At 50.2% G+C, this 19,872-nt stretch overlaps 2 protein-coding genes across 2 annotated transcripts in view; one reads left to right on the top strand and one right to left on the bottom strand.

Moving 5' to 3' along the window:
* Nucleotides 1-19,872, top strand: part of LOC119445803 (calcium-transporting ATPase sarcoplasmic/endoplasmic reticulum type) — a 663,011-nt gene that overhangs the window by 3,401 nt on the left and 639,738 nt on the right. The gene's annotated exons all lie outside the window — the stretch shown is intronic.
* The window catches only part of LOC119444811 (phospholipid-transporting ATPase ABCA3), a 30,758-nt gene continuing 16,129 nt past the window's right edge, over nt 5,244-19,872 (bottom strand). Inside the window, exons 6-8 of the mRNA XM_037709153.2 lie at nt 17,524-17,888; nt 7,140-7,274; nt 5,244-5,717 (exon numbers count right to left, since the gene is read on the bottom strand). Of these exons, the coding sequence (XP_037565081.1) occupies nt 5,244-5,717; nt 7,140-7,274; nt 17,524-17,888 (974 nt within the window). The remainder of the gene's footprint in view (nt 5,718-7,139; nt 7,275-17,523; nt 17,889-19,872) is intronic.

Below are 19,872 nucleotides of genomic sequence, written 5' to 3'. Positions count from 1 at the left end.
CTCGCGCCGTGCAGTGTACCATTTGTTTCACCATTGGACACCGCGCCGATGTGTGTCCCACGGCTCATGAATTCACTCGTTGCGAGACATGTGGACAACAGTTCCCTCCCGCCCAACGACCCGACCAAACAGCGCACGAATGTGAAGTTAGGTGCTTCAACTGCGAGGGACCGCACGGTGCTCGCGACCCACGGTGCCCCAAGAAACAGCAGGGTGACAAGCTCACCCGCCTCGCTGCAGAAAGGAGACGACTCAAGACCACATCAAAGGACTCCGGTCAGCCCAAAAACCGCCAAACAAGCCAGAGCATAGCAACCAACCCACCTAAGAAAAACGACCAAAACTACCCCTCGCTACCACTCCACAACCGCTTTGAAGCTCTACGAGATACGACACCGGACCCAAAATCGGAGCCCAGACCCAGATCTGGCAGTCTGCCAGGCTACCCAACGAAAAGATCGACGCCACCCCCGCCACCACCCAAGCCGAAAACCCCAAGTTTTGTGCGGGCCCTGCTCTCCCAGAAGCCGCCCGCGCATTCCGAAGAACCCCCGCAGAAGCAACCCAGGCACTCCTCCCCAGAAAAGGTGAGTCCGTCCTTCACTCCTCTGGGTCGCAGTGTTAGCAAACTACATAACACCACTACACCTTCAACCACATCTACTCCCTCTTGCGCTGGCCTACAGGAATCAGCACCTCCGGGATACTTTCTCGCATATAAAGCCGAGACGGATGCGAGATTAGAAACCATAGAAAGACAACTTAATCTTCTGCAGAAGCAACAAGTCGAAATGCAAACACAGCAAGCAGAGATACTTAAACAACTTGCAGCACTCGTACAATCGGTTGAACTCCTCCGAACCGCAGCATCTACGCGCAGGCGCGGTACAGCACGTTACGAGGCACACCCATACAAGCAAATCAATACCAATAATGGCAACGTCGAATAACTCTCAGTGCGTTCCGTCACAGCACACTACGGGGATAATTGTCTGGCAGTGGAACTGTCGGGGAATTCGCCGTAAACGTAACACCCTCTTACATTTCATCGCGCATTCCTCGCGTAAGCCCGATGTGATAGTTCTCCAGGAACCATTAGCGTGCATCTCCTTACCAGGCTATACAACCTACAGTGCTCCTAGCATCCCAGTAAAACGTAGGCATGGGACTGAACAGGTCACATACCGAATCATGGCAACAACGCTGGTATCGGACCGACACACGGCTGTGCAGGAACACCTCGACCACCTTAATAATGAAAATGAAGAAAGGGTTTTCTTAAAATGCCGATTTTTCCGAGAGTACGACATGAACATCATCAACACATATCGGTTACCTAATACGAAATTTCAACGAACCCCTTGGCACCACCTCCTTAGGCAGCTTGAAAAGTCAGACTTGCTGTGGACAGGAGACTTTAATAGCCGTCATGCCTACTGGGGTTACCCAGACTCCTCTGCGGCCGGGAGGATCCTTCTCGACTTGGCCCACACACACCAGCTCTCTCTTCTCAATGACATCAGCACACCGACCAGAACGGGAAATTCTGTGCAGCGCGACACGAATCCCGATTTGGCATGGGGCAGGACATGAAAGACACCTGACTGGCGTAATCTGGGCGAAACATTCGGCAGTGATCACTGCATCCTCGAAATTACCGCTCCCTTACCTAATCGACAAAGAAGTCCCAAGTGTGGTTACTACTCTATTGCCACGGAACTCACAGACTGGGACGCCTTTCGCAAGGTGACTACAAAATTCCAAACGTCTACGCTAGACGCGTGGAATCACTCCCTCCGCACAGCACATAGACAAACCACCAAAACAGTCCAACGCAACGAGGACAACCCACAAATTGATGGACATCTCGTAACGCTCTGGGACAAAAGGCATGCCCTAATCCGGAGATGGAAACGCAACAAACTAAACAAACGTCTCAGAGCCCGCATAGAGGAGATCACGCAAGAAGCTCAAGAGTACGCGGACAAGTTGGCTACCGACAACTGGCTGGATATCTGCGAGAGTGCAGGTAACAACCTACACACGAGCAAAGCGTGGTCTCTCTTTCGCACGCTGCTTGGACAACCCAAACGAAAGAACCACCTAGAGGTTTTACAACTAAAGAAAGGAATTAACTCGAAAACCTTAGCAGAACAAATTGCGGACCACTTCTTCCCAACAGCTACCATCATTCGTAGCACACAACCTCTACCTGTATTGGCAGACCACACTCCTTCCGATCTCGACCGCCCCTTCACAATGGGTGAGCTGAGAATTGCCATCAATGCCTGTAAACGGCAGACAGCACCGGGATGGGACGGGATAACTAACAAGATGTTACGAAATTTACCCGACACTCAACTGCAATACCTCCTCGACACCATCAACCAAGTTTGGGACACAGGCAATATACCCTCAGCATGGAAAATGGCCACGATAATTCCCATTCCCAAACCTAATAAGACCCCACACGAAATTGCGAATCTCCGCCCCATTTCACTGACGTCGTGTCCAGGAAAACTTATGGAGCGCATGGCACTATCACGACTACTCTGGAAACAGGACATGACATATCCGGTCGACCCACGTGTAATCGGATTCCGGAAACACATGTCAACGCAAGATGCGATGCTTGCTTTGCAGGATGTGTACACTGAATACAGTACTTCTCAACTGCGCGCCATAGTTGGCCTGGACATCAAGGGTGCTTTTGACCACGTCGCCCACGAAGCGGTTCTCGAAGGCCTTAGAGAGATCCGACCGGGACAGAAGCTATATAACTATGTCCGAAACTTTCTTACTGACCGTACTGTTTCCGTGAAGGTAAATGAGGTAGAAGCAGACGCACGGTACCTCCAACAAGGGGTGCCGCAAGGGTCGATTCTGTCACCAACCCTCTTCTCCCTCGCTCTCAACGGTCTGACGCGCCATCTCAGAGCTGTGCCAGACCTTCATTTTACAATATATGCGGACGACATCACCCTCTGGACCTGCAAAGGTTCACCATCAGAAATACAACACACAGTACAGTCGGCCGTTGACACCACAGCTCGGTACCTTCATGAAAGAGGGCTCACACTATCCAATGCCAAATCAGAGTACATCGTCGTCACGAACGGGAAACTTCCAAAGGCTCGGGAAGATCGGCAGCTCATTACACTCTCCATACAGAATGACCCCATTCCTAGGAAGCCCTACATAAAGGTGCTAGGCTTCTGGTTGCAAGACGACGGCAAGTCCAAGGAATGGCTTCAACATACAACCGAATAATTACAACAAGTTCACCGCCTCTTGAAACGCACTACGCGTAAGCTAAGAGGCATCAAAGAACATCACTCAGGCGCATGACCCTGGACCTAGCCATACCCCGCGTCATGTATCAATACCCGTATATGGAAATTACTAAGACGCAAAAATCTAAGCTTGAAACCATGCTCCGTCAAATCTCTCGAACAATATTGGGTACCCCACAATACGCCAAGTCCGCAAGGGTTCAAGATACGGCGATTCTTCCTAAACTCGACGAGCTGGCTCAACTTCACCGTGAAGCACGGTGAAGTTGAGCCCGCCTCAAGCTCTCTGCACAAGGACACGCCCTGCTTAGTGAGTTGGGCTACGATATACCTCCACCATCCGCATTCGAAGCAACCCGGCCCCCATGGGCGACGCTCGACCAGATCGCCGTCGAACCTGTACCACGACACATTGACCCAGACAGACAGCCAGGACGACGACAAGCACGAGCCCAACACCTCCACGAAAACACAGAAGAGTGGATCTTGTACACGGACGCATCTCCTTCTCAGAGCTGCGAGGGCTACCGGACAGGGATAGCGTCCGAAGGAGTACCATTGTCCTGGGGCTTCCATTACAACATTAGCACTCAACGCCTGGCAGAAATCACGGCCGTTGTAGAGGCCGTTACCATGCCCAACCCGCATGCCCGTAATATACTGATACGCACAGATAGTCAAGCAGCCTGTCGAGCCCTCGCGACAGGTGACATTCCAGACGCGCATTACAACGCATTAGCTAACCACTTTGATGCCCACCCTTCCATACGTGTGCGGATACAGTGGATACCTGGTCACTCGGGGATTAGAGGGAATGAAGTGGCACATGCCACGTCCCGCGCAAGTCTCCCGGGCCCTCCCCTGTGGTGGCCGGATTCACTGAACCGTACCGAATTACTTGCTCTGGCACGTTCCGATCGGCGCTAAAGATTAGACGAAATGCGTAGCAACTGCAGAGTTTATCCGAATCCACCCCACTCCATGACACGACGCGAGGCGGCCCTAGTGCGGCGTGCGCAAACACACTCTCTACTGACCCCCCACATACAGCACTACATACAAGGCAATGACGGGCCTCCCACCTGTGTGGCATGCGGTGGTTTCCCGGATAACGCCCACGTTCTGTGGGATTGTCCGGGTGCCCATGCAGCCATGCGCGGGAGCTTCAGTCAAATACCTACTACAAGAAGACCTGCGACCCTGGAGGAGTGGCTGGCGGACTCCTCCCCAGACATTATGAAAGCACTGCTCGTACACCTTAAACTTCTGGGCCTGTCTGAAGATTAGGCCTCGCTCTTTTTGGTGGACCCGGACTGGGGTCTATTTTTTTTAAAATAAAGTTGTTCTCTCTCTCCCTCTGGACACCTATTCGTACTCCCGGATTGTGCGACAAGTTCCCGTCGCATTTCCTTGGACCCTACATTGTTACTGCCCAAACCTCCCCAGTGAACTATCTGGTCACTCCAGTCGAGGTATCTACTGACAGGCGTTCCCGTGGTTCCGAGATATTTCACGTTTCTCGTCTCAAACGCTTCGTTCGCCTTTCGTTTCCAGTCTGAGCCACGACCTGGCCGGCCGCTCGCGTGGAGGGGGGGGGGGGGGGGGGCAGCTAAGGAAAGCATCAACATGCGGGAGCCGGGACGAGATGGCCTTTATCCCTAATGGTGCTTTGATACCGCATATTGATTTTAAGCCATGATTATAGGCACTGTGAGCGTGGAACAAGGCCAGTCACGAGGATAGGTTTATAACAAATAATTGCCTACGTCGCACGATTGTGAGTTTCTTTCTTGCTTCTGTTAGTTAGGAAGGAGGCGAGTACCTGTGACTCTCAGCTTCTTAGGCAACGCAGTCTGTTTGAGAATAATTGCGGGGTACTGAAGTTTACACTTCGCATATAAGCGCAGCGATTCTCAGCTGCCCAGCACCTCCAATGCCCCCTCGATCTGGTCAGACGCTCCGGCAGAGGCTTCGACTTACCGCGGGCGACCCGACCATGGCGATGGCGAGCTGCAGGCGGCGTCGGTCGCTGTACTTGAGGTGCCGCACCCTCTCCTTGCGCCGGTTGAAGAGCTGGAACTCGTAGAGCGAGATCTGCGCCTCGCTCGCCGCCTTGCGCCTGCCCATTCGGCGCAGGCGCGCGAAGAAGAACAGGTTCTCCTCGATGCTCAGCTCGTCCAGCAGCGCATCGGTCTGCGGGCAGTAGCCCAGCAGGTGGCGGATGTGCCACAGGTCCTTGCGCACGTCGTAGCCGCTGCCCACGCACACGGTGCCCCCATGGGGCCTCGACAGACCGCTCACGATCTTCAAGATGAGCGACTTGCCGCTGCCATTGGTGCCCAGGAGCACGGTGACGTGCTCGGCGTACATCTTCATGCTCACCTTATTCAGGACCGGCACCGACCGCAACAGCGTGATGACGTTCTGCGGGGAAGCGGAGTGGCACCGAAGCTTAGAATTGATACGTTACAGTTCTCCCTAGATTTACTGAGATTAGTTGATCGAACGCAAGGAAAACGTGGATTTTTTGATGTCGCTTCTGCCTGCTCCTGTGCAACTGGTTCACTGTCCACATGCGAGGTCTCGGAAATTGCGCAAAATAAAAGGGCATCGTGTAACATGGTCTCATGTCTTTCTGCTTTACGTCTGTCAATGCGAAGCAACTGATCGGTCGACTGATTGTTTGATTGTTCGACTGGTGATTGATTGCTTGATTGTAATTAGGACCTGAAAGTCCCTCGCCATCTTGGTAACCTTGGGACACATCTTTCGGATTTGATTCAGAATGTAGCGTGCCCATTCGAACGGGTTTTAATGCAGCAGCATTATATGGATCATTACAGGTTTTCAGCGGGAGAGGGTACCATCGAGTTTGCCAGATGGGTGCCACGCCGGTAGAAGGAAGGACGAGAAACGGTCGCAAATTTGCAGAAGCCGTGACTAAGTTACGGTGCCAAGGTGCCAAGCGACAGCGTCGTAAGCAACAGTCACGTAAGGATAGCCCGCCCGCGCTACCACATATATCTCACTCAAGTGTAGCATAAAAAGCCCTTCTCCCTCCCAACGTTTTCAATGAAATCTGTTTGGAAGATTGAGATATTAGCTTTTATGCGCCCTTTCTCCTGTAATGTTATTTTGACGAAATTCCTCCTAATTTGAATTAGCTTCGCATGCTATATACTCAGCAGGTGCGGGCAGTGGTATTTCAGCCAACTTATATTTACTTAGCAAATGAGGTCTATCACTGAATTCGGCAGCTCTAAAGAAGCAGTTCATTATCCATCTGGGCATCCGCAGTCAACATCGAGTAGCGCAGCGCGTACTGCGTTGGTCGCCATGACAACAGCTCAAAGGGCAGCGAAAAATTTGCCACTTACAGAACAGCTTTCCTTAAAAATGAAAGCTTAAGAAAATCATGCGATTTAACGCCCCTAAGCAACGGCGTAGTCGGGGTTGAACAATTTCGACCAGCTGGGTTAATCAGAAAGCTCAGACTTTTTTTTTTTTAATTGCATTCCGCTCCTGTCGCAATGAGGCAGCTGCGGCCGGAAACTGGACCCGTGACCTTGTAGTCAGCAGCAGAATGCCATATCCACGGAGCCACCGCAGCGCCCCCCCCCCCCCCCCAAAAAAAAAAAGGGAAGAATAAGAATGAAGACGTGTCTAAGAACTTTTTTGAGTGCCCGTATTAAGAAGACCGAGCAAGCTCACGAACACTATAGCGAGCCCGCAAATGTCCTGCGAAGCTTGGGCGGCTTTGGTGAAGCGGCAAATCCTGCTCGATTAACTCCCGTGTGACTGGACACTCGCGTAACGCGGTTCTAAAGTGGCGATCGCAATGCTCACTTTGGACAGCTTGTGGAGAACCACGAAAGGCTGCAAATCCGGTGGCACTGGTTCCGTGGTGAACTTCTCGGCGCTCATACGCCGGACGCTCGGTGTAGAGCTGAACAGCTGGTACTTCATGCCCCAATAGTCGGGCTGCCTCGTAACAGAACAGAATAATACAAAATTAGAGCCGTACTATATAAAGGCAGGGGCACGGGGGCTTCCAATTAAGCTGGAGCTGAGCGGAATGCACATGGAATGCATACGTCGCGCGCATCTCCAGCGTATACTCCGTCTCACAAGTTGTTGTCAGCACTGCCGAAGGTACGAGGCGTACACAGGCAATATTCTTGCGCGGCGGTATATAGTTCCGGGCGTAACTGGCTGATATTTGGCTACACTAGAGACTTATTTTTGCTCGCTACATGATACGGTACAGCGATACGTGACATATTAGGACCTTAGCGCATGCACGTCGTATACCGATAATTACGGTGGCAGTTACCGCCGATAAACGCAATAGCAACATGGCAGTGCCGATACTGCGCCGACCATCCCGCTTCTATGTGAATTCGCGCTGGTTACTGGCTCTCCGCCCTGTCAGCAAGAAACAAGCGGCAAAATCCGTCATCGCTCAGTCTCATCTGAAGCTGAGGTTAAATCATCAGGTATGTTTTGTCGTAATTATTGAGGTCGGCTGTTTGTTTTCCCGCTGCTAGGACTACAGACACGGTACCGAGGCGTAAAACTGGTTTGATTTCTAGTTAGCAGATGACGCCACAGCATTAGCATTGGTGATGCGTTGACGATGCGGAACACTATAAAGGCCTAATTGTTCACTACATTATTAATTTACTACCCTGCTCTAGCACGGTATAGGTGATGACGGTAGCGAGCAAACGCCAAGTAGACGCCGAGCAGATGCTGTGGCACACGTGAACATGTGTAAGGGCATTCGCCCGTACTATACTTGTTAAGGAGGCTACAAGGTACAGGTAAAACGAAGCCCTGCTGTCGCATGCATGTAAACTCAGCTTGTGGTTACGATGTCAAAGCATTTTTTTTTTGCGTCTATTCCACCAACCATGGAGCATGTAACAGGATGGCAAGCAGACGCTGAGCAGACGACGCGAGCACATCTCGAGGGGCATTCGGACTTCCTATTGGCTAAGAATTCGCGTAGCTTCCACTATGCTACAACCAGCTTGTTATTGAGTATAATTCTCATTGCACGACGCCCACACATACAGTGCATTTTGAAAGCGTTCGTTATAGCGCAATCCAGTTGTTTCCTACAAAAAAATTGAGAGGGAACTCTGGCGACATATTGTCTACAGGGAGCTGCGAGAATGGCCATTTAGTAAGCGTGATAATGATGTCATAGTGCTTGGATTTATTTAGTAGACTTCGTCCATCTCCATGGCTTCAAACGGACAAGTACACTGTGGATCAACGTGACGTAGTCGCTCTGTTGTATACACGTTAATAGTTAAGCTTCTTTACTCTCTACTCTGTTATCCTCTCTCCCTGTCCTTTTACTGGAACTCCCCCCCCCCTCCCCCCTGCTGACCGCCATGCAGGTGTCAGCAGTCTGCGCTAGACAGTAACATTCCAGTCTGCATTAGTTTCCTTCGTTTCATTTCGCTTTTATTTATTCATTCATTCATTCAGTAAATAAACAACCAGTTACTACTACTACTGCTACTTCAAAAGAGTGTGACATTGGTCGTTAATAATGTTCAACAAAATATGACGCTGCAAACGCAAAATTTGCAATGATTATTCACGTGCGCAGAGGTTGATTGTCTCTCGGTGTAAATAAAAGTACGATCGCTAGAATATAGAGAAAGATAAAGGGCAATATATAACTCCACACGAGCGTCCGAAGCCACAACCACCACGATTAAACAAATTCAGGTGGCACATATCATTGCCGTACTGGCTGAACTATCGCAGCACCAGAGCTCCTCCCTTTAGTAATTTCTGTAGGAAACTCGATGTCGCAACGCTTACGACAGAGGAACCGGACGCACACGAAGCGCTTGAGCTTCCTATGCCTATCTGCGTCCCGTTCCTCTATACTGCGTACGATTGCGGCTTAGCGACAGCGAAAGCTTTCGCGACAAAGTACCAATGGGTTGAAATCGCAACCTCGTTAAGCGTAACTCGGCCGCAAGAAAATTTGGAGGACGCTTAAGCTTCGCCTTTTAGAGTGGGACGCGATAGCATTCAAACATCCCTGGCTGCTTATCAGGCTTTCTTTCTCGTATATTCAAATTACAATCCGACGCTGTCACGTCTGTAGATTGTGGTTAAGTCGTACTTTACGATTTTTCTGACGGATTTTACTTTGAGAAATTCAGTTTTTGTTCACTAACGCCTTGCGCCACGCGAAGGGCCTGCCCGGTCGGGGTGGTTCGGGATGATGAGGTTCGGCATGATTATTTCCGCCAACGACGCCGGCGCCGGCACCTGGTTTTCTGCGACAAAGGGCCCTTACTTAACGCTGTCGCGTAAATACAGTTTTCGCATTGCAGGCAGAGAAACAGGCGCAGCGATGCTGCTCCGAAGTTACGTCCGAAGTAAGTTCCTCGCGGTTCTCTCGTTCGTAGGACGCAACTCATCTTCGAGCCCACTCAAAAATTATATTAAATTCGAGGAGTTTTACGTTCCAAAACCACACAATCTGATCACGAGGCATGCCGAGGGGGACTCCGGCATAATTTTCACCACCGCGGGTTATATAACGTGACTCTAACTGAAGTATATACACGAGCGTTTTTGCATTTCACCCCCATCAAAACGCAGCTGCTGTGGCCGGGATCGTACACGCCATCGTACACCCAACGCCACAGCCACTAAGTTACCACGGTTGGCTCTGACTTTCCAAAGCCACTCGCTCGATACGGGAGACGCTGCAGAGGCGTGGTTATGATTAGCTTCGACCACTTGTGGTTCTTCAACGGCCGTCCTAAGCTGTGCGCTTGATCATTTTTATAATTCAGCTGTCATCAAAATACGGACGCTTCGGTCGGTATGCCAACCGCTACTTCGTAGTAACACAGTGCAGAGCGACAGGGCGAGGACGGAGGTGAATTTTGACACACGCACAGTGATGTCTTATCAATCACAACCAACTAGCCCACCCACGTGCTTTAGCCAATCTCGCTACTTCGTGCTCGGAAGCGGAACGCCACAATCGCCGAGTCACAGCGTCAGGGTGTCTGAGCTTACTGTACTGGAAAACGTTTTGTTTTAAAGGGGGCCTGAAGCAAGTTTTATTCAAGTAAAGAAATGCATTTGAAGTTAAAATGGGCGATTTCAGAAATACTTGTTTAGATCGTGCGAGCATATCATATCAGCACGTTCAACAGCGCCGCTGTAGTCCGCGCTCGGGGTTAATGGCCATTGGGCATGACCTCAAAGATTGGGCGGAGCACGATTTTTGATCTCGGATGCCGTGTACTGGGCGCCGGATTTCAAGCCTGCTATGCAAGAAGATGAGGCATCTGTACGCTGCAGCAAAAATCGGGAGATCAGTTTATTTGAGGTGAAATAAGGAGACGAGCGTTTTCGCATTCCGTCTTTATCGGTCTGTGCGGCTGGGAGTCACGACCGCCACCTCGTGTTCGGCAGCGAAGAGCCATAGCCACGAACCTGTACACCGTAGCTGATAACCCCGCGATCAAGAACTAAGCTCCAACACTCGATCTCGCAAATAGAAAAGACCGCTCAGCGTTGTGAGAACCGAACCGACCGTCTGCATGCCCTAATCAGAGTACTAAGTTAGCAACAGCGCTTCAATTCATGATAACGATCCTTTCGATTCTTTCTGATGACTCCTGGTCATCTATTTACAGTTTGAATTATCCTGTACTTGGTTGCCAAATTTCGTGACCTCTTCCTCCATTCTGTGTCCACGCTTTTGAGGTACAGATACTCGTGGCGGAATGATCCCAGCGCCCTCAGGTAATTTTCCCCGGAAACTCCTCGTTTCCAGTAGCGAGTTCAGAGACGACAGCTGAAGGTCACGGCCCGTTCCTCGGGGAAACCTGGTACCAATCTACTTGTGTTTTGTTACATTAATTCCGTTTATTGGAACAGGGACGAGAAACAAAGGCTGCTATGATAATAAAGCGACTCTTATTCTTGCTAACGTTCAGCACGCAAGCAGATGTGTTGTCCATGTGGTTAGAATATTGTAACGAGCATACAAGAATGAGTTGGAAAAGAAGAGGAGGACGAAGTGCTTCGAGGCCTGATTGCGCGGTCACCATCATCCATCTCCTGTAAATAAAGCCATTTCTGCACAACTCTCCGTAACAGTTGTGGTGGAGGTGCTGGGTAATCGACACCCGAAGACGGAGGTTATACCGCAAGTTCTTCGTCGAAGCCGCCGTCTTGCTGGACTTCCACCGAACCCAGCGGAGTTGGAGATGTCCCGCGACGCGGAAGAGCAACGGCCTGTCCCAGCCTCTACTGATTCTGTCCAGCAACTACGAGATGCACGTCCCTTCACCGGAAAACCGGGCGAAGACGTCGATGAATGGCTCATCCATTACAAACGGGTGAGCGCCTACAACAAGTGGAATAGCACTTCTCAGCTTTCCAGTGTTGTGTTCTTTCTCACGGATACCGCGTTGGTGTGGTTTGATAACAACGAGGAGACATTCACAACATGGGAAAGATTTGTTTCGCAAATCAAAGAGCGCTTCGGTGACTCCGTGACGAAAAAGAAAAAGCTGAGCAGACGCTTTCACAACGCGCGCAAGTGCCGGGCGAAGCATGCATGACCTACATTCAGGAAGTGCTAAAACTCTGCAGGATGGTAGACTCTGGCATGTCCGAGGAAGACAAAGTCGGGCACATCCTAAAAGGAATCGCCGAGGACGTTTATAGCTTTCTGATCGCTAAAGACAACCTGGCCTCCATCGCCGACGTCATCCGGCACTGCCGCACGTTCGAGCAGCTTAAGACGAGGCGCGTTACGCCGAAGTTTGGCAGATTAGCCAACGTTACGACCGTTGCAAGCATAGATAACGACCATTCGCTCGATCTTGCTTCAACGATCCGTCAAATAGTTCGAAAAGAGCTCAGCCTGCACTCACAAGTGACTCACCGCGATACTTATCACCCATGCTCGTCCCCAGCTGTTGAAACAACCGTTTCGTCCTTCTCCGAGTATCCAGCGGATTATTGACTCCCGCCTCGACAGCCACCACTTGTCTACGAAAGCGGCGCTCCCTCTGACGCTCGATCACGATGGCCAGAGCCACGGTATTATAGCCAAGGCCCCGTGACTTATGATGCCGGGACGCGACCAGAGCAACGTCGACCCTACACCAGGACCCCAATTACGACCGGTACAACCGATCCCAGAGAACACCGGAGGCGAGTTACCCAAAAGAGAAGGAACTCGCTTACTGCCCACAGAGAGCAAGCATTGGCTTTGAAGAGTATACAGTGAACCGTGACCCTCCCGTGTGCTACAGCTGCGGTTCCACGGGACACATAGCTCGTTACTGTCGCCAACGCCGTCAGTCACGAAGGACACCGCCGATGTTTTCGCCACCTACATCGCATGACCCATGGACCAGTTCACTTCCCGCGGACCGTTTCTCGCGCGAGATCAGACGCAGCGATTCGCCAGTGTCTGACCGCAACCTGACAATACCAACTAACCGTCCTCGTCGTTCTCCGTCCCCTCGGCGCCGTGCATCTTCGCCCCCGCCGGGAAACTAGCATCCGCGGCCGATGGAGGCGAGGTCGCCGGACGGTCTTTAGATGAAATACCTGTGCCTGCTGTGATGATCAAAAACAAAGTGAATGTGCTAGTTAACGGATTGCCGACCATTGCTTTAGTTGATACTGGTGCGAATGTGTCTGTCATGAGCCTCGCTTTCAAGAACCGCCTAGGCCACAAAGTTATGTTTTCATGCGACGATGCCGTTACCTTTCGTGGAGTGGGCGGCGAGTGGCTCCACCCCCTCGGTGTTTGCGCTGTAAGTGTTACGTTGGCTGGGAAAGTGTTTGTGTCGGAGTTTTTAGTCCTTGCCCGCTGTTCGCACGATGTAATTCTCGGCATAGATTTTCTTCAACACTGCGGCGCTTCTGTGGACTGTGGAAATGGTGAAATCCATGTGAACGAGGTGCTTTTACCCGCGCTTTCTGAACAAAGCTCGTGTGGCGAAGAAAGCGATACACTCAGTGTGCTTGATGAAGTGCTTGCCCCCTCATGGTGCCTAACGCCCGTTCGTGTTTGTGCAACTACTGTTGACGCTCCTTGCGTTGACCTCGTGATTAGGCCCATCAGCATTAACTGTGCTATACTCGTGCCTTGCTCTGTCGTGTGCATGACAAGAGGAGTCGCAACGTTGTGGGCGCTGAATTGTTCCGCCACGCCAGTAGTTCTGCCTCGAGGCATGAAAATTGCCCTTTTCGATGAAGCTTCATGCAGCTCAATAGCACTACTCACAGCAGAGCCCGCTCCTGCTTATTCTCCATGCGATTATCGCCCTTCTGAAGAGCTGATTCTCGGTATGATCAGCAAGGCTCTCTGCACATCTGAGCGTCAAGCACTGGTACAAGTCCTGTCCCGACATGTTGCTGCATTTGACTTTACTCACGGAGATGCGCCACTTGATTTGCCATCATCACGAGCTCGCCACAGAATAGATACCGGCTCAGCACACCCCATTCGCCAGAAGCCCTACCACGTGTCATCCTCCGAGCGCAAGGTTATCGCAGAACAAGTTAAGGAAATGATGAAAAAAGGTGCTGTTCAAGAGTCTTCCAGCCCATGGGCAGCTCCAGTAATCCTCGTCCGGAAGAAAGATGGCTCCTGGAGATTCTGCGTAGATTACAGACGCCTAAACGCTGTGACGAAGAAGGATGTCTACCCACTACCGCGAATCGACGACGTCATCGATTGCTTACACGCTGCTTCTTATTTTTCGACGCTTGATCTACGATCGGGGTATTGGCAAATACCTATGGAACCTAACGACAAGGAAAAGACCGCATTCGTGACCCCAGATGGCTTATTCGAATTTAATGTTATGCCTTTTGGCCTCTGTAATGCTCCCGCCACCTTTGAAAGATTCATGGATACAATATTACGTGGCCTCAAGTGGGAGATATGCATGTGTTACTTGGATGATGTTGTAATCTTCGGCCGCACGTTCGAAGAACATAACCCCCGCCTGAGTCTTATTCTGAGTTGCATTCCGAAAGCTGGACTAGTTTTAAACTAAAAAAAGTGTCGGTTAGGCGAGTGTCAAACATTGGTTCTGGGACATCTAGTCGACAAGGATGGCGTCAGACCCGATCCCCGTAAGATTGAAGCAGTCAGCTCCTTCAAACCACCACAGACAGCACGAGAACTTCGATTCTTCATTGGTCTATATTCCTATTTTCGTCGTTTTGTACCCCGATTTGCCGATATTGTTCACCCGTTGACATCTATTCTGCGACAGGATGTAGCCTTCACATGGACACCGGAATGTGACGCATCATTCTCGCAACTGAAGTTTATATACTAACGTCAGCACCCCTCTTGCGTCACTTCGACCCATCTTGCCCGACTGAAGTGCACACCGATGCTAGTGGAATCGGAATATGAGCGGTACTTGTACAACGCCACAACAACGCCGAAAATGTCGTCGCATATGCCAGCCGTTGTCTGAGCAAGTCGGAGCGTAATTATACGGTTACGGAGCAGGAATGCCTGGCAGCTGTTTTCGCCGTGGAGAAATTTCGGTGTTATCTTTACGGGAGACCATTTAAGATAGTCACCGATCATCACTCTTTATGCTGGCTGGTTGGCTTGCGTGATCCCTCAGGTCGACTCGCGCGCTGGGCGCTGCGCCTACAGGAATATGACTTCGTGGTGTCATACAAGAGTGGACGTCGTCATGCCGACGCAGACTGCCTTTCTCGCATTCCTCTTGCGACTTCCGACTGCGAAGCTGAGAATTTTGATGACTATCTAGCTGCCATTACTCGTACGTTCCCCGACGCGGCAGACTTTCAGAGAGAGCAACGCAATGATCTCAACCTGGATCCGCTGTTTGCCGCCGCTCGTACTTCTCAAGGCAGCGGTCGCTTCACCATTCGTGATGAGTTGCTCTATAAGAACAATTACTCCGGGAATGGAGCACGTTTTCTTCTAGTTGTTCCCGAGAGTCTCCGCTCCGACGTCTTACGCGCCATGCATGACGATGCGACATCTGGTCATTTCGGTTTCGTGCGAACGCTACACCGCACGCAAGAGCGATTTTACTGGCCCAACATGTACCAGACAACCAAACACCATGTCGCTAGTTGTGAAACGTGTCAACGTCATAAGCGACCAACCACCGCTGTACCAGGTCCCCTGCAGCCATTGACACCGCCCAGTACACCTTTCGAGCAAGTAGGCACTGACCTTATGGGTCCATTCCCGTTATCTAACAATAAGAACCGTTTGATAATCGTTTGCGTGGACCATCTCATACGGTACGCAGAAACTGCAGCCATACCCTCTTCCACCGCTGCATGTGTGGCACTTTTCCTGCTGCGTTCCGTAGTCCTTCGTCATGGCCCGCCGCGCGTTATCATCAGTGACCGTGGTCGCCAGTTCACTGCAGACGCCGTTGAGGAGCTACTTCGTCTGTGTACTTCTGAGTTCCGTCACTCCACACCGTATCATCCACAGACCAATGGTCTCGTTGAAAAGACGAACCGAACACTGACCAACATGCTTGCCATGTATGTTTCCTCCAACCATAAGAACTGGGACGACGTTCTGCTCTTCATAACCTACGCATACAACACGGCGAAACATGAAACCACGAACTACAGCCCATTTTATCTCCTCTATGCAAGGCTACGGCGCAGCCCTCTCGATACTTTCTTAAACTTTATTCTGCACGACAACGATTCTGTGCCAAAGACTGTGTGCCTCGCTGAAGAAGCCCGCCGAATAGCCCGTCTTCGTACTTTGGCCTCGCAACACCGTTCAAAGGACCGTTACGACGAGCGTCACGGGCCTGTTTCGTTCGCCAAAGGCGACTTGGTGCTTCTTTGGACACCGCAACGCAAGCGGGCCTTGTGTCAAAAGTTCCTGTCCCACTATTCCGGCCCTTACGTTGTCCTGGAGCGTTTGAGTGAACTTTGTTATGTAATAGCTCGCCTCCTGGGCAATGGCCGGCGATCAAGTAGAACGCAAGTGACTCATGTTGCTCGCCTGAAACGTTTTTACACTACTGATGCCTCCTAACTCGCTCTACGGGCTTCGTCTGCTTGTGGGGGAATGTAACGAGCATACAAGGAGTTGGAAAAGAAGAGGAGGACGAAGTGCTTCGAGGCCTGATTGCGCGGTCACCATCATCAATCTCCTGTAAATAAAGCCATTTCTGCACAACTCTCCGTAACAATATGCATAGAGTAACACTAAATAAAGCGGGCCACATTCTTTATTAGCAGGCATAAATATCTGTGTACGAGCAAGATAACACCATTATTCAACAAATCAATTTAGGCTAGATGAAAGTTAAAGAAATGAAAACTGTGCTATCTCGCAACCTGTACCTTAACTTCCCGGTAAACCTTTTTACGAAACACGTTTTCTCTAAAATCTCCAAACTAGGCATACGCAGCAAATGCTAACAGCTACCAATGCATATATACTTCTGCCACTACTGTAAACACTTTGAGAAGTTCTACAAACGTCTTTAAAATGACTCCTACCTCTCACCACTCTTATGGTTACACGTAATATTATCAGAAATGTAATGTCAAATCATGCAGTTTCGGGACACCTAATGCCTGAATTGATATGACACAAGCTATAGGAGCAACGTCAGCGCTGCACATTTAGGATGATTCAGCAGTGGCTAATGCATCCTCGTCTTGTAGGAGTTCTAGGCGAAGTCATACAACCCACTAATGAGCTATGCCACATATTAAGAATCGTAGGATGTCGATTTAAGTTCACGTAGGGTCAGGTCACCTTTTAATGAACCTCATTTCTGATATACATCCGCCAAGACGTCACATAAAAGGAAATGTGGACATTTTATTTCACTCTTTTCGAAGACGAAGCCCATCTTGTTGCCGTGCAAATTATTCAAGCCATTTAAAACTGAAATCGCACACCAGCAAGTTTTTTCCCCCCTTTTTTTTTTTTTGTCTGTGTGCAGCTTGTATAAGGATGGACATATTAAAATTAAGCTTATGTTTCCGTGAGGATCTCTGAGCGGCATATTTAAAACCTAAGTAGTTGATTACAATCAACGGGCAGGTAAACCAGCTAACAATACAAGAGGCCCCTTTTGAAATAGATATCCACGAGCTATCCGCCCAGGATTGCACTTTGTTCACGAAGTCCACGAACTGTGCGTCCGCCCCGTGGTGCACTCACGTCGACGAAGAACAGCGGCCTCTCGGGGAAGCTGTCTCCGCCGGGCCAGACCCTGTCGACGTACATGGTGAGCACGAGGCAGCCGCCCAAGGTGGCCATCATGGCGTGCGCCATCTTGAAGAGCGACACGTCGCGCAGCACGAAGTTCCTCATGTTTTCGAGCGTGATGAGGTGTCCTCCCAACTCCTCGTTGATGTGCATAATGGTGAAGGCGTACGTCAGGGCTACGTCCGGGACGAGGCAGCTCAGTAGCTGCAGCATGCGCGTCATGTCGATGTACTCGACCGAGTAGCCAACCAGGGACACCACCGGGAGCAGCGTCGTCGTCAGCGTCATCACCACCACCGACAAGGCGGCCACGCCCGCTGCGGACGGGAACATACACGCTATCAAAACGTTTATGCCCAGGGGCTCGGGAAGTATATCTGATGTGTGGGGGCGACGTCTGGGTGCTCATGTCGCACCCAGACGTATATATACATGTAATTACTATATTTAACTGCCTTTTATGAATGAATACTTTATTAATAAAACACAAAAAGCGTGATTTATTTCATGTGCGGTGAATTCTGGTGTCCGGCACTGTTCGGAAAATCCGCGGATTGTGGGTTAATTTACGTACGATATATCTAAGAAATTTCATGCGTTCTTCAAATGATAACTGTCCCCTCATTCGGATTTTGAGGAGACCAGAACTGGGCATGCAGGTGCGATGCTGGCAGGGCCTGCCGAGTTCTCCAAATACACGCCTACTCCTTTGGGAAAGTGTATTTTAAGGAAATCAGACTTGTCGCGCACACCCCGCTAAGCTTTTTGAACGACCACTGACGAAGCGCAGTGGAGAGAAATTAAGGCTGCAGCCGGATAGAATATTCGGAGATTTACTAGTGAGAACGCACATATTGAACAAACAAAGATTCAGAACTTCAAACGAACGGGTTATGAAGGCTTCCGAAGAAAGAATACATGTCAACAAATATACGGACGCATACATACAGACATACCATGTACACATATAAGCCATATTAAAACGATGCACAAAATTAAAAACCCGTCCTTTTCCTTCAACTTCGGGTCATACACAACAATTTTTTTATATGTACTGGACAGTGCGCCATAATGTCAAACGAAACGTGGCCAATTTCACTCCCAATTTAACAAACAATTTTCACTACGGTCATTCCGTGTGCCCAAGGCGGTTTGGGCCGAACCAGAATAAAACGCACATTTCAAGCTTCACGAGTGATAGGCTAATGATTTAAGTCATGCTTTTGTAGGAACAGGCTTACACCGACATTTGTTATCTTCTTGTTTTTCATGGGCTTGGATAGGGGCAAGGAAAAAGGGAAACGAGAGACAACCTAAAGTCGTGGCACTGAGACTTGCTCCTGCAAGAGCTATCGACGTAGAAAAAGCACCGACAAAGAGAGTCTCATAGCTTCCAGAAAATTTTGTTTCATGGCAAAAACAGGAAACACCTATAGGCGCCGACCAAGGTGAACTTTTTTCCTAACCGACGTTTCGGCCCCCACACGTACGGGAGCCTTCATTTCATTTTCATTTTTCATTTTTGATATATTTAGCCTTTTTTGGCCTTTTAGCTTGGTTCACAATGCTGAACAAGGCTCCCGTGTGGGGACCGAAATGCCAGTTAGGAAAAAAATTTTCATCTTTGTCGGCGCCTGTTTCCTGTTTTTGCCATAATTCTTCCCGACCAGGCGAGATTTCATCAGACCCTCGACTTCATGTTCATGAACAAGGCTTCCATGTGGGAGCCGAAACGTCAGTTAGGAAAATATCATGAGCCATTCCACTCAGTGAAGGGGGACGACCAGTGAAGCTGTTTAGCACACGACACAGAAGTGAGACAGAATGGGGAGGTCGCGTATATTCAGATCCGATCGTAGCGTATCTTAGCCGTTGTACCTCCAGGTGAACGCGTCGACCGAGTACATCTACGGCAGTCCTCGTTCGGGGACGGCGGCGGTGCCTCTTGCCGCCGCCTAATAAATTCGAATAAAATATGTTGTTACCCTTGTTCCTGGGACCTCTTCGGGTCCCAGGTGTGACAGGGGTAGTTCAAGGGCGCATTACAGGTTCCGGAGCCCACAATCGGCAGTCTACAGGGGTATGCGCCATTGCACTTGGACGCTTTCTTTAGGATCGGCTCACATTTTTGCACACGCACAGGAAAAATGCGCGGAAGCCTAGCAACAAACGTGAAAAAAAATGTTCAGCTTGGTCGGCGTATGTTTCCTGTTTTCGCCATGATTCCTCTCGACCGGATGAGCTTTCCTCGACTTCAAAATTTTGTTTCGTTTGTGGAAGGAAGGGAGCACCCTTTAACTA

This window comes from Dermacentor silvarum, chromosome 3 (assembly GCF_013339745.2).
Source record: "Dermacentor silvarum isolate Dsil-2018 chromosome 3, BIME_Dsil_1.4, whole genome shotgun sequence".
Taxonomy (NCBI): domain Eukaryota; kingdom Metazoa; phylum Arthropoda; class Arachnida; order Ixodida; family Ixodidae; genus Dermacentor; species Dermacentor silvarum.
The sequence above is the reverse complement of the archived record's forward strand: the minus strand, read 5'-3'. Positions and strand labels throughout refer to the sequence as shown.